This window comes from Mya arenaria, chromosome 1, assembly GCF_026914265.1.
Source record: "Mya arenaria isolate MELC-2E11 chromosome 1, ASM2691426v1".
Classification (NCBI taxonomy): domain Eukaryota; kingdom Metazoa; phylum Mollusca; class Bivalvia; order Myida; family Myidae; genus Mya; species Mya arenaria.
The window spans coordinates 56,409,407-56,423,935 of NC_069122.1; the positions used below are offsets into that span (position 1 = coordinate 56,409,407).

General features: G+C 35.0%; 1 protein-coding gene across 1 annotated transcript; it reads right to left on the reverse strand.

Moving 5' to 3' along the window:
- Positions 1-1,945: 1,945 nt before the first annotated feature.
- On the reverse strand, positions 1,946-12,188 carry LOC128243742 (uncharacterized). The gene is made up of 6 exons (XM_052962038.1): positions 12,049-12,188; positions 7,792-7,872; positions 7,429-7,474; positions 6,337-6,382; positions 5,905-6,043; positions 1,946-4,282 (listed from the first exon to the last, which is right to left on the reverse strand). The coding sequence occupies exons 1-6, from the start codon at positions 12,074-12,076 to the stop codon at positions 2,976-2,978; spliced, it is 1,647 nt and encodes a 548-aa protein (XP_052817998.1). The 5' UTR covers positions 12,077-12,188; the 3' UTR covers positions 1,946-2,975.
- Positions 12,189-14,529: the final 2,341 nt, after the last annotated feature.

Sequence of the window (14,529 nt, forward strand, 5' to 3'; positions counted from 1 at the left end):
TGTCATGATGCATACTAGATTTCATAGAAATACTTTTGCGTTTCAGCCATTACTTATTTATAAGTCAATAAAAGCAATATGTTGGTCAGACACAACAAAAATGTAGTCGGAGAATGGACAGTTGTAAGTTTGATATAAAGCATTTTCCAGATTCATATACAAATGTGTCTGAACATTTTAATGCTTCTGACCATAGTATCAATGATTTTTCTTTTATGCCAATTGATAAAATTGAGAACAACTGGAAACGATTATTAAAGGAGAGTAAATGGATGCACATTCTTGGCACACTCATTCCTAATGGTATGAATTCAAAAATATTATTTTAATTCTTCTTGCAGAATTAAAAAAAATCACAAAATTAATCTGGTTTATAACTGTTTTTAACCTATTTAATGTTGCATAGTTTATACTGGTTTATTGATGTTTGTTTATGCATTTATATTGCATTTTACCAGTATAACTGTATCTCTATAGATCCTATAAGACATTATTTTGCGCAAAAATGTATGCTATATTTTGATGTTATCAACGTTGACGTCATTTAATGTTGACGTCATTTCCTGTTCATTATATACAAACAACCTGATGAAGGCCGAATGGCCGAAACTTGTTTCATAAATAAATAATTTGTGTTTAAGTTGGACTTCTTTAATTATCAGCATTATTAATAAGTGAAAATTCTCAGACTTGTCCATCTCCATTTGGAGGTTATTGTGCATGATATTTAAATGATTTGTACTATTCTCTCAACATCATGCTAGCAGTTCAATGTTGCACCTGGGTTTTATGCCCCCACACAACTTTCCGTCCGTGTGTGCTTCTGTGATACCATCTGTAAATATAATGCAAACTTGCGTTGCTCAAATCTCTGATTCTATTTCACATTAAGTCAAGAGTTGTTCTTGAAATGTTAATAAGGTGATGTAGTTTTGCATCTGTTCTTTTTCCCCACTGCAATTAGTAAAACTTGAGTAATGACCCTTGAATGAGCAAAAATTGGCATTTCAAGAGTACTGAAGCACAAAACTACATGACCTAGAGTCATGAAAACTTGATAATATAATGTGATATAGTTGTGCACCTTGAGTTCCGTTTCCTGCTGCACATAGTCAAACCAGAGTTATGGCCCTTGAATGAGTGAAAGTTGGCATTTCTAATGCTGTCACACAAAACCTCATAACTACATTACCTCGAGCCATGAAAGGGTAGGGGAAATTTAATGGGGGTAATTTAGTTTAGCACCTTGGGTTCTGTTTCCTGCTACATTTCAAACCAGAGTTATGGCTGTTGAATTAGCAATATTATGCATTTCTGGACTTACAAAACGCTTTAAACTCAAACTATTGCACATAATTGTCAGGAACTCTAAATGAATGTTATTTAGTGCACCTTGGGTTGTGTTTCCCGCTGCATTCAGAAAAACCAGAGTTATGGTTCTTGAATGACGGTAACAAAAATTGACATTTCTTGACTTGTGTCGCTCAAAACTACAAAACTATTTTACCAAGATTCAAGAAACCTTTGTAAAATGTTATTGATGTGATAAAGTTGTGCACTGCACTTAGTAAAACCAGAGTTATGGCCCTTGAATCAGCAATAAATGGCATACATGTGGCAATACTCCAAAACTATGTCCAAGAGTCATGAAAGTTTCCGGAAATGATTAAACATAATACTGCAGCTCATGAGCCTTTGGGTCTTAGCTGATGAGTTGTAATGATTATTCAATAACAAAAGTATTTAACAATTTCTAGTTATCAGAAAGAGTGCGGCAGAGGGAATACCAACACATGTCTGTTGTTGTTTTGTAGACTAAAAAGGGGCTTATCTCAACAATTATTGTAGCAAGATTTACCGGCCCTGCTATATATATTTATATATATACTAGTATATATATTACAATACCTCAATTCTTTTCTTGAAAAAACAACAACAACAGACAAAATATTAACAAATTATTCAATTACGGTATGAAAATATTTACTAACAATTCCATTAATGAAAAAAAATCAACTTTTTTAACAATGATGATGAAAGACGATGTAATATGTGTACATGTATCATGATAATAAACAATAAAATAAAGTTTGCAGACCCGCTCCAAACAACAACTATTCAATAAAAAAACATGTACTGCACAATCTTGATATTTATAAAAGAAAGATTAAAAATATCTATTATAACATGGCACTGATTTAAGTTAAACAAGCTTTAAATCTATTACAACCATAGAAATAAATGCGCAAACAAAAGAAGAACCCCGTAAAGAAATGTAGATATAACCATTACTACACACTAGAGCACTGAAAGCAGACATTTATCTCTCGGTTATCAACTCGTGTAAAATAAATTCTAATCAATTGGACCATTAATTTCATCATATGCATGCAAAAATATATGGCATGTCCAATGTTTTACTTTTTGCTCAAGATTTGTTTGTTTTGGGTTTTTTTCAGAACAAGCTATCATTGAAAAAAAACAACACCAATTAAAGGAAATCACTTGCAAGTACAATAAACATATTGATTCCATTCTGTCCATGTAAATATATATATATATATACTGGTATATACATCTAGTCAAAGACATTTGTCCAATGCAACACACATATTGATATAGTATGTTCAATTTTGGTGCCTGGTGACCAATGCCATTTGGTATCATTTGAAAGGTAATTGTTCACTGATTACTAATATGTAAAATCAATGATAGAAAGTACAAGATATTCCAGTTTATATATTTGCTCTTTATTGTGACTGAAATCAGAGTTAATGACATATTGTGCAATCTTTGAAGACCAAAAAGCTTCTTCATTATATTGTTGCGGTAAAAGTGCAACAATTTCTTTTTCTGCACACAAAACACTTCCAAATGATACCAAAATAACTTGGGCCACCAGGCAACTAAAATCTAAAAGTCACATATCTGATGGTCAGATACATCTATCAAAAGTTTCAATTTACAAAAAAAAATCAATCCTTCTTTTCTCTCTTTTTAAAAAAGTCTTTCAAAAATTTCTGGCTTTTATCTAATATGGTCTCTTTCAAACTGCCCGAAGATTCAGTGAGTCCAAGATTATTTAAATCGGGAAGACTTGGTATGGGAACCACAGTCTGATTTGACATCGGCATAGTTGGTGATGCTAATGGCATGTCCGAAGCTAATTTCATTTCCGATTTCACATCATCTGAGCGATCAGGATTTTCATAGACAACTGCAGGAATGGATTGGGAGTCAACCATTTCGTGTTTGGTGTTTGGAATTTCTTCATTCACAGGTGTGACTGATGACTGTACAATAGGCAATGGCCCCCTTTCTGATTTTGAGCTGTTTGCTCTAAGAAGAGTTTGTAGAAACAACATTTGAATTTGTTTAGCCTGGCCAAGCAAACTCACACAAATTTCAGGGTTTTGTAAAAGACTGAGAATCTGAATCATTTGATCTGGTTGAAAATTCTGTGATAACCCTAAAGCCTGCATAATAGCAAGTGCTCCTGGGGGCAGGTTGCTGCGATGAAAAAGCACAGGTTTTTGGCCTGTAATGGTAGCCACTTTCTTGTCTTGTTCACTGTTTGGCTCTTTGGAAAAGTGGTCTTCAACATTGATGTCAAGTTGACCCATTTCTGAAGAAATAGAATTGGGTCTAGGGGGATTTTCAGATTCAATTTCCTGAACCTCCATACTCTGATCATGTTGACAAGTTGCTGAATTATTCTCTGATCTCTGGTCTCCCATTCTGAATGGGCTAACATTAGCATTGTTGTAAAATCTTGGTTCCATTGATTCAACAGTAGAGTTTATTGATGGACGCCAAGACAAATCCATGGGCTTCAGGGACAAATTAAGTGGCGCATCTTGAAAATGACCCTCATATGACTGGTCCCTTTTACTGAACTTGGACATCTGAAAATCACTGATACTAGTCTGGTTGTTTTGCATCAAGTGATCAGATAGCGATGTCTCATCTTGTGTCTCGAAGCTTTCTGCCTCTGGGGGTCGATCTATGCACCCACTGCCCTGAATATTATCTGATGGATTTGACCTTGTAATAGGGACAAGTTTATGTAATTCATCATTTATGAATACTCCAGTCTTTGACCATTCTTTCATAAAGCATTGTTTATAGTAATTCTTTGCTGCTGATGTAATGTGCTGTTTCTTTGGTGAAGTCAGCTTTGTAATCGGGTTGTTTGACTTTTTCGGTTTACTTTTAGCCTCTGGCGTATGGCGCTTACCCCTGAAGTAAGTACCTTTGGTTGGAGTGAGATACTGCCTGAGCTCTGAAAAATTGTAACAATAAAGGGAATTCATTAGGTAAAATAAAGAATAATTATCATGGTAAAGAAAACAATAGCTGCCAGTGTAAGTATTTGAAGTATAATGTAAAGGTCAATAAGAAAGGAAGGTAACTTAGGCTTTAATGTGGCTATTATGCAATAATCCATCTTTGTAATAATTATGATTAATCTTTAAGTGTGATCTGGACCTTCAAGGTAGTGACGTGGGTCTTATGCGCGAAACATCAACTTCATTCCGAACACATCAAGCATGTTATTTCAAATTGTACTGTGCAGGACAAAGTTACAGTCCAGACACAATCATCTATACTCTGTATGCATATATGCAGAATTCCATCAGATTAACCACTTAGTGTAACCTTGACCTCAAGGTTGGGATGTGAGTCTTGCATGCCATACGTTCCCTTTTTCTGCCCAACATCCCTTCCTGGTTATTTCAAAATCCACCTGTGCATGGCAATGGTACAGCCTGGACATGACCTATTCTCTATGTGCATGTATGCGCCAGCATTTATTAATGTTCAACCTCAGTGAAACCTTGACCTTCGTGTTAGGAGCGTGGGTTTTGCGTTTGACACCAGCAATTTGTTTGATTTACATATGTGATACGTTATTTCAAAATCGCAACATGCATGACATATTTACAGCCAGGACGTGACCACCTATATTCTATGTACAGAACTACATTATGATTAACCTTTTAATGTGACCTTGACCTTTGAGGTAGGGACTCTGATCTTGAAAATGACACATTGTCTTTATGTGCCAAACAAATGGGCCATGTTATTTCCAAATCCCCACTGTACATGACAAAGTTACAGTCCATACATGACCACCAATTCATAATGGCAGAATTCCAAGCAGTGTGACCTTAGGGATGTGGGTCTTATGCGCAACATGTTGCCTTTGTGTGCCTAATAGATGACAAAGTTACAGCCCGGAAACGGGGAAAAAAAGGACAGATGGATGGTGCATTTGTTTGGAACTTAATTACCTTAGGTAACATAAAATCCATTATTCACTATCCTTTGCAACAGTATGTTTCAATACAAATTACAGTGACAAGTAACCAAAATTTCAAAAAAGACCTTTTTCCTCAAAAACCGATAAGGTACTGAACATGACCACTGTGCAAATTAAGTTTAAAGACTTAATAACACTCAAAATGTATCAATTGGAAATAAGTGTGATGCAGACGATGACACTCCCGCCGGACAAAGTAATCCCTATACGTCTTCCATGCTTTGCAGGCGATTCAAAAGCTACTATGCTTTAATATTTACACCTCAACTTCCATTCCTTAAATAAACTGCTTTTCAGCAATTCTGTTTATCAATCAATGAACGCAACATCTTCGGATATGTAATGTTCGGATCGCAATTCATCGCATAACAATATACATGGAAACTATTGATCTTGTTATTGTTTGTATTGTGTCAGCAGGCCCCGGACTCCACACACTTTGACCGGCCAAATTGTATTCATACCCCGAAAATGACATCAAACCCGCAATTCTTTCCTTAAATAAATGTTTTAATATGAATGAACATGTACCTTGTATGATTAAACACATGGTAAATGAAAGAAATCTAACAGATACAAACCAGCATTTTCATGTAGCTCTCTCTGCGGTGGCTTTAAAACAAAGTGTGTTAATCTTTTTGGACTTTTTATCTTTGTAGCTTGGTCAAGGTTGACATTAAAGCTTGGTGTCTGTGTCTGTTGGGCAGGTAGGTTGTTAGCCTTCAAAAAAACAACAGAAAAAATGTAAACTTCATCAAAATCTATATAAATAAAAGAAATAAGAGTTTCTAAATCATAATCATTGAGGATAATTTGATACCAGTAAAGAAATTTCTCATATACAGGTAGAGGTTCATTTTTAGTTGCATGGACCTGCAAACAAATATAAGCATTTTTCTTTGTGTGAATTTAGCTATCAAGGGCATTTGTATATTAAATATTCATCTGAGAGAAAAGATTCTGACGCTTTACATAGAAACAATCTGACATGGCCTAACATCATCCAGGAGTACCTTATTTGCTGACGTAGTCTGCTTTTCCTCGACTCCCCCTCTGTCCCTGGAAAATAAGGGTTGTTTAGTTTACACTAATTTATTTTAATTTGTTAGTGGCTATGGGCAGGGATTATTTGTGTACCAAAAGTTAAATCATAGAAAAAAATCTTGTTTACACTTAATTGTCTGATATCATTACTCTGAACCCCAATTTAGTAACACTATCTCATTCGTTAACAATTTCACATGTCTACGAATGAAAATACAAAACATAACTACTTATATATAGCCATACAAGTTCATATGTTTCTGAATGTAGTACAAGAGTAATTCACCGCGTGAACTTGTATTCAGTAAGTAGAACCAAAGTAATTCACTGAGTGAACATGTATTCTGTTAGTAGTACCACAGTAATTCACTGACTGTACATGCATTCTATTAGTAGAACCAAAGTAATTCACTGAGTGAACATGTATTCTGCTAGTAGTACCACAGTAATTCACTGAGTGTACATGTATTCTGTTAGTAGTACCACAGTAATTCACTGAGTGAACATGTATTCTGCTAGTAGTACCACAGTAATTCACTGACTGTACATGCACTCTATTAGTAGAACCAAAGTAATTCACTGAGTGAACATGTATTCTGCTAGTAGTACCACAGTAATTCACTGAGTGTACATGTATTCTGTTAGTAGTACCAAAGTAATTCACTGAGTGAACATGTCTTCTGTAAGTAGAACGGGAGTTTTTCACTGAGTGTACATGTATTCTGTAAGTAAAACGGGAGTAATTCACTGAGTGTACATGTATTCTGTAAGTAAAACGGGAGTAATTCACTGAGTGTACATGTATTTTGTAAGTAAAACGGGAGTAATTCACTGAGTGTACATGTATTCTGTAAGTAAAATGGGAGTAATTCACTGAGTGTACATGTATTCTGTAAGTAAAACGGGAGTAATTCACTGAGTGTACATGTATTCTGTAAGTAGAACGGGAGTAATTCACTGAGTGTACATGTATTCTGTAAGTAAAATGGGAGTAATTCACTGAGTGTACATGTATTTTGTAAGGAGTACCAGAGTTACGAGAGTAATTCAAGGAGTGTTACCTTTCTATCCGAATTGGTTTTTTGCCCTCTAGACTTATGTAGCTCTCTGTAGAAAAATAAGCAGAAAGGACTTTATGCAGTACACATAATATTAATACAGTTGAATATTTAGGGTCAGCCTGAAATCTTAATATTAGCGCAAAAGAAACTATGAAAGAAAATTCTGTCAAAAAATTGTACACTTGGCATTAAACAAATGGAGATGAAATTTGCCATACCATGTTTGAAGACTATCTTATACTTTAAAATGTTCAGAAAGGGTAAATATTAAATTATTTAATCAAATTGTAAATTGCTCTAAAATAGTAACAAGAGCACCCTTGAAAAGTCTCTAATCAGAACAATAAGAAGAGTTTTACTTACCACTATCTATCGGTATAACCTCTGAACCTGCGGATTCATTGCTTTGATTGACAGACTCATTCATCTTGACATGGAGAATATCTGAAATATATTGAAATAAGATTGGAGTCAAAGTCTGCTACCTTTGTTACTACTCACATTTCTAAGCAGGTAAAATGAATCTATAGATCACATTCTCAATGAATATTTTGAAACAAGTTCTGATAAAAACAAGGATAAATGGATGGACAGGTTTGTAAAATATCAGAGTTGTGTGATATTATGTTTATTTCACGGCTTGCAAAAAGATAGGAACATCTAATATTTCCCAGGACAGCAGGATATATTGGGAAGTACTGTTGAGTCCTAAAGTTTGATGTTAAACTATTTTGTGCTAAAGGTAAAATATTGCCTATGGATATGCGATAATTCGTGGTTGTCATGGATATGCGCACAGTGATTCAGATAATGTTAATAGTCAAATCGGTCTTTAGAACTATAAATAGTTCTAATGAGAGTGAAGCCTTATTTCTTAAAAGGTGCGTGAAAACTGTTTTGTGGTGACATTTGAAGCGAGAAATAATTAATTAGCGTTCTAAATAAGACAAGGTTTCCATGATGCTTCAGACGACAGTCTTCAACAAGGGAGGTAATTACAAAGTGGTTACCATTAAAAAGGAGTCCCATATGGGCATTTTATCTTCGCCCAAGGGCAAGATAAGAATTTCTAGCATGGTTAAATTATAGGATCTACTTATCTGAGGTGGGAGAAAATAATCTCTACAAACTAATGAAATTAAAAGTAATGCACAATATAAAAGGTCGGATTAATTATTTGAGGATAATATTAAACCATACATGCCATATTTTTTAAAAGCTCCCCAGGGGATTTTGTTCAGAATTCCTGTTCAAAGTTTAACATTTCTCCAGATACTAGTTTACCACTGTGACCTAAGTAATAATACAGTGACTCCAAAAAGCCCATGATGTTAAAAAAAAACTGAACAAATTTTTATTGAGAAAAGCAGGAAAACAAGCATTTAGTGTATTGACCACAAAGTTATAGGAAAGGAGTTTGTAATGTTGATGGTTGCGACCAATCACACTTGAACATAGCTTTAATGTGAACATAAAAATAAATATTATACTTTGAATTAAAGCCACACTCACTACTTTGGTCACTTTATTTGTTCATTTTCAGGGGGGATATGAAATGAGAATACCTCAAGTAATGATTATTCAGGATTATCATTCTAAATGATAAACTACGTTGGAAAAAAATTGTTTTGCCTTGGTCGCTTCTGTTTTTAAATGAAAGGGTTAAATTGGAAATAAAAATACTTGGTCCATTATATTGATGATCAGCCTAACTCGGAATAAAAAATAATGTGGCCTAGGGGAACTTGAGTTATCTGCACCTTGATAGTCTTCAAAGTTGGCACTTTTAAATGGTTTAGTCACGTGTCATTTATGGCGGGAAATATGACATGGTTGAATTAGCCTGCATTCTATACTTATCCATTTGTATGATTTACAGAAGAGTGAACTACTTGGCTGTAAGTCTGAAAGCTGAAAAACATAACTATTTTGCTTTAATACTTTTTAATGGCATGGGGTAAAAAAACCATAATGGAATCATTTTAAAATATTTGTGGGGGAAATAAACAACATAAGAAAAAATCCAACAATGAACATTTTACATGTCAATTTTGTCACAAAAAACGTCCGGATTAACACATGTTTTTCAAATATTTCTTTTTCTGAATGTAAGAACAGTTTGAAACTGTTTATTCTATCTCTGGAACTTATTATCTCCCTATAACAATTATTCCCGTTATTAAATATTATTTACATTTTTTAATATCAATGATCAAAAGACACAACCCCTACTGTTGCAGTTTAGCTCAGAAAGACCCATGTCAAAACGCTTCATATGAGATGAATATTTAAAATTTTGATCTTTTGATATCAGGTTTACCAATTCTGTCCTCCTTTCAATGAAAATATTACAGACAGTTTGAAAATCACTGTCAATGTCCAACTGTCAGACGTGTTTTGCGTACACTGTCTGTTTTCATAGGATACTCCCAAAAATGAATAATAGGGACACAGACCATATTAAACACAAGGTTGTTCTTGTTTTTTATCAAAATCATTGTTATTGTTAGTTTTGGGTAATTAAATGACTTTAACATATTATTTAGGAATAATAAAGTGTGAATTCATATTCAACAAAACTGCTAAACATGAAAACTCAAAGGCAGTCCATATAAATGTCCGCTTCAGAGTCGTTGACGATTTTTGTTTTGGCGACTCTACAAAACAAAATGAATGTAGTGTGTGGGTTGAACCAGCCGCCCTGTTAGCTCAGTTGGTTAGAGCGCCGTGCTAGTGTTCTGGCGGTCGTGGGTTCAGCCCCACACCGGGCGCATACCCGACTTTTCCTACCTGAGGTTTACCACAATGGTGGCAGCGGTGCCTCCATTAGCCTAAAATGTTAATAGGGGAGGAGTGTAGTGTGTGTGGGTTAGATTATGAACCAGTGGCCCGGTTAGCTCAGTTGGTTAGAGTGCTGTACTTGTGTTCCGGCGGTCGTAGGTACGTGCCCGACACCAGGCGCATTTTTCCTCCTAGCTTTACCACATGAATGTCTAGCCACAATAATGCGCGTTTAGGGAACTTTTTTAACATTTGGATATTCATTTTGTTCCCTAAATGCCACAAGTCAACTGAGCAGTACCAATGTAAAATATATTCTTCAACTATTACTTCACAATACTTAACACTTCATTGTTAAATTAAAACACAGTTTTATGAAACACAAATAATTAGTTTAATTTAGATCGACTAGTCTTCTGTCAATAAAGCATTGCCATTTTGAAACCATCTAGCAGGTGCCCGTTATCTTTCCGCTCAATATATTTAGTGCTGGGATCTGTCATTCTTGTCTAGGAAAACAACAAGTGGGTTATAGACACGTAGAGTCGCCAAATAAAAAATCGTCAAAGACTCTGAAGTAGGATTGTAATGATTCATCGGTGCATGGTGAAATCGCCATTCAGTACCCGACGATATACTGTATCGTAACGCATTGTAAAAAATCGTGTGTATCGCGTATCGTTAGATTCGTTACCTCGAATGAAGATCTGTATACTTAAAACACTTTCCAAACATCTTTGCACGATCCGGTCATTTTGTTAACTTTCATTTTTAACTGTCAAAACAGCGAAAGCCACTTCAGCCGCATTTTCGCAAACAGCATGTAGAGCTAGCAAAATACGTTACAACTAGTTATCTAACTTATCTACACCGTGTTTATTTTTCAAACTAAAATGAAAAATGAAAATAAAATTATTAAAAAATTTGCAATTTAATTTTCTTTTTTAAATTTGATTTACAAAAGAACTGGAATCTGCCAGCTAGCTGTATGTGAAAATGCGGCTGAAGTGGCTTTTGCTGTTTTGACAGTTTTCAGTCGTCTGCAAATTCAAGAATGGCGGAAGGACATACTACCGGTAGTAAAGAGAAACCCTATAGAAATGTTTGTTTTGTTTTTTTCATTTCAAGAATACCAGATCAATGAGATCATACCTCTGTGTGTTACTTATGTTTTATCAAAACAAACATTTTGTACTTTGATACCAAAGGAAAACACCAATGCAAAGGGTAAACAAAAGACAAATAAATAATACTCGTTTAATAACAATAATAGGCTCAACAATTAACATCTAACAAAGAGGCAAAACTAAATGAACAAATTTCATTTAATAAAAATATGATCAACAATTAATGAAAATGGCAAACATTAACAAATAATATTCATTTAATAATATAGCAAACAATTTACAAAATAATAAAAACATTAAAAATATAGTTTTTGTAAGGATATGCTCAACAATTTGCAAAATAGGCAAACATTAAAGTCCTACATAAAAAAAATAAAAAATATATATATAAGCGTATTGTGATATATCGTGAATTGCGTACTCCATATCATGATACGTATCGTATCGGGAGTTGCGATACACAGCCCTACTCTGAAGCGGCTGTTTATATGGACTAATGAATGTCCAAATTTGTCCCTAAACATGCATTATTGTGGCTATTCCAGGCAAGGATGAAAAATCAGAATGGACCAAGATAGCAGAAATTCCTTGTGCGCTGAAGCCAGGGTGCATCAGGTCTCAATAACTTCATAAATTTCAGACCAAACAATGAGTCATCGGTTATACGACAGTTATACGACAGGACAACAAACACCTTTTACTTTTAATTTACCTTTGACACTGTTTGAAATGGATATCATAACCGTGAATGAACAATTTTGAACAATCAGAGTAAAAAATGAGCATTTCTAAGGACGGGAAACACCAGTAACCAGTAACTTTTTTACCTGACACAATTACTAGCCAGAAAAGTTGGAAAACCCCAAGGACGATAACCAGTCTCAATTTAGACAAAACGGCTTTGCAACAATATGACTGGGCTTTTGCAAGTCATCTTTACCAAAATGCAACAAACCAAAAATATTAATAAATTAGTATTCATTTATAAGAATTAATTCTTTGGAAAGTTGCAAATGCCAACAAAATCCCTTTGCATGATTTTAAAGCAGCTGAATAATCGCTATGCAATCAATTTGGTCGAGTATTTTTTGTTCTAATCATGCCATGAACCGGCGTTCATGTTGCGTTCAGTAAGCGGGACAATTAATGTTTCGTGTGTTTCATAGTATGATACAATGTATTATGGATTTGCAAAACCACATTTGCTTTAATTGCACTTATCATCCAGCTCGTATAAGCATGCCATCTGACATCGTAAGGAATATTCGTGCGCACCTTACACCAAACCTGGCACGATGTGCACGAGAATCGAATTTATTTATGTTTCTTAAAAAGCCACATGCCAAATGAATAAGGGTAAAGAACGGCACAAAAACCATTATGGATAAGTAGATGTAAGATAATATAACAATTTCTTCTTGCTTAAAAAGACAAAGATAATTATTATGGTACACCATAATGGACAATCGAGCGAAATGTAAAATGCAAACGAATAAAACAAGAATATACAATGTCAATTTTTTAATCAAAGCAAAATACCCAATGAAACAAAATAATTAAAACAAAAACATTGATTGGTGACTGACAAAGTTGACGACGGAAGTTGCATGAGCAGTTCATGGATTTTATATTACATGGGGTGCAATTGGCGAAACTAATGATGTGCGCCCCTTCCACAGGAACCGAAAACAAAAATGAGGTGTTGGGTTTTTTCGTCACCTCCCCCTAGAAGGAGTTGTCTATTTTAAGTATATAATGGGTCATGCTGGTTAAATTATGCATATTTTTCTGCCATACTGTAACGAAAAAGTTCACTTGGACAACAATATAGGACGCCACTAAAGTGAGTTGAAGTTATAACGAAGGAATTGAAACAGTTCACCTAACGGCGACGGGATAGGCCGATACGTTCACAATATTGTTAAAAGCGATGATGTTAGTGGTAACCTAAAAACAGATAAGAAAATAAGGGCGACGGAAAACAAAACAACACCGGTGTCGTGTGAAGAAAACGACGGTTAGTTTTACTTTTAGTGTAACGTTCCGCTGTAGTCGGAGAAGCGGTCACAATACCTTTTTGTACTTGATAATATGCAATATGGCATATCTAGTTCTCCGTGTGGACTGAGAATATACTGTATATAAGACCATTCGACCCCTTCAGGGTTGAGCATGCTTTTCTCTGAAGGGATCTGTTGGCATTGAGAGTAATGTTACGTTCCGCTGTAGGCGGAAGTGCGTTCATAGTACATTGATGTACTTGCTAATATGCAAATTGGCAAATCTAGTTCTCCGTGTGGACGGAGAATATACTGTATATTACACCTGTCGACCTCTTGAGGGCATTCTCATTCAACAGAGATTTGATAATGATTAATCATAGTATTATCACTCTGGTGAACGAGAATGCTTCCAGGTTGAGCATGCCTTTCTCTGAAGAGAACTGTTGGCCTTGTTGGCCTCGCACGTTACACTTGAAACGGCGACGGAAGTTTAAAACAACAACTTATGGAGCGGAATTAACGGCGATGGGAAAGATATAAACAGGAAACAACGACGACGTAAGGCGTAGTAACGGATACGGGGGTGGAAACAACGGTGTTATGAGGGCTACTAATGGCCGCGAAAGAAATTTAATCGACGACAATAGGAAGGAGAACAACGGAGATGGGAGGGTTACCAACGGCGGAAGGAATAAAAAAATCAAAGGTACTGAAAGGTGGGAGATTTAACAGCGTAGGAGAGTAAACGACGGCCATCGGAGGGATAACAGCGGCAATAAAAGTGTTAACAACCACGATAGAAGGGGTAATAACGGAGCGTCATCAACAGCGATGTGAGGGTTTAAAACGGCAGTGGGATGGGTGCGCGAGCAATGGCATCTGAAGGGATGTTTTTCTTAAACAAAACAGGTTTTCAATTAAGCTATGCATGTACAGTTTTGAACAACTTAATGTTCAACTATATGAACTGTAAGATGAAATATCTACATCTTTAAAAAAGACAAAACATAAAAATCATCACAAATAAAATATATATGTATTTATAAAATAATATATATATATGTATGTCAAATTTGAGTTTGAACCCATTTGTTTTAACATTCGATTTATAAACCAACATCTGTGCATTTAATTAAAAAAATATACGATTAGTGTCGATATTTAATTAACTACTTGTTTTCTAAATAAAA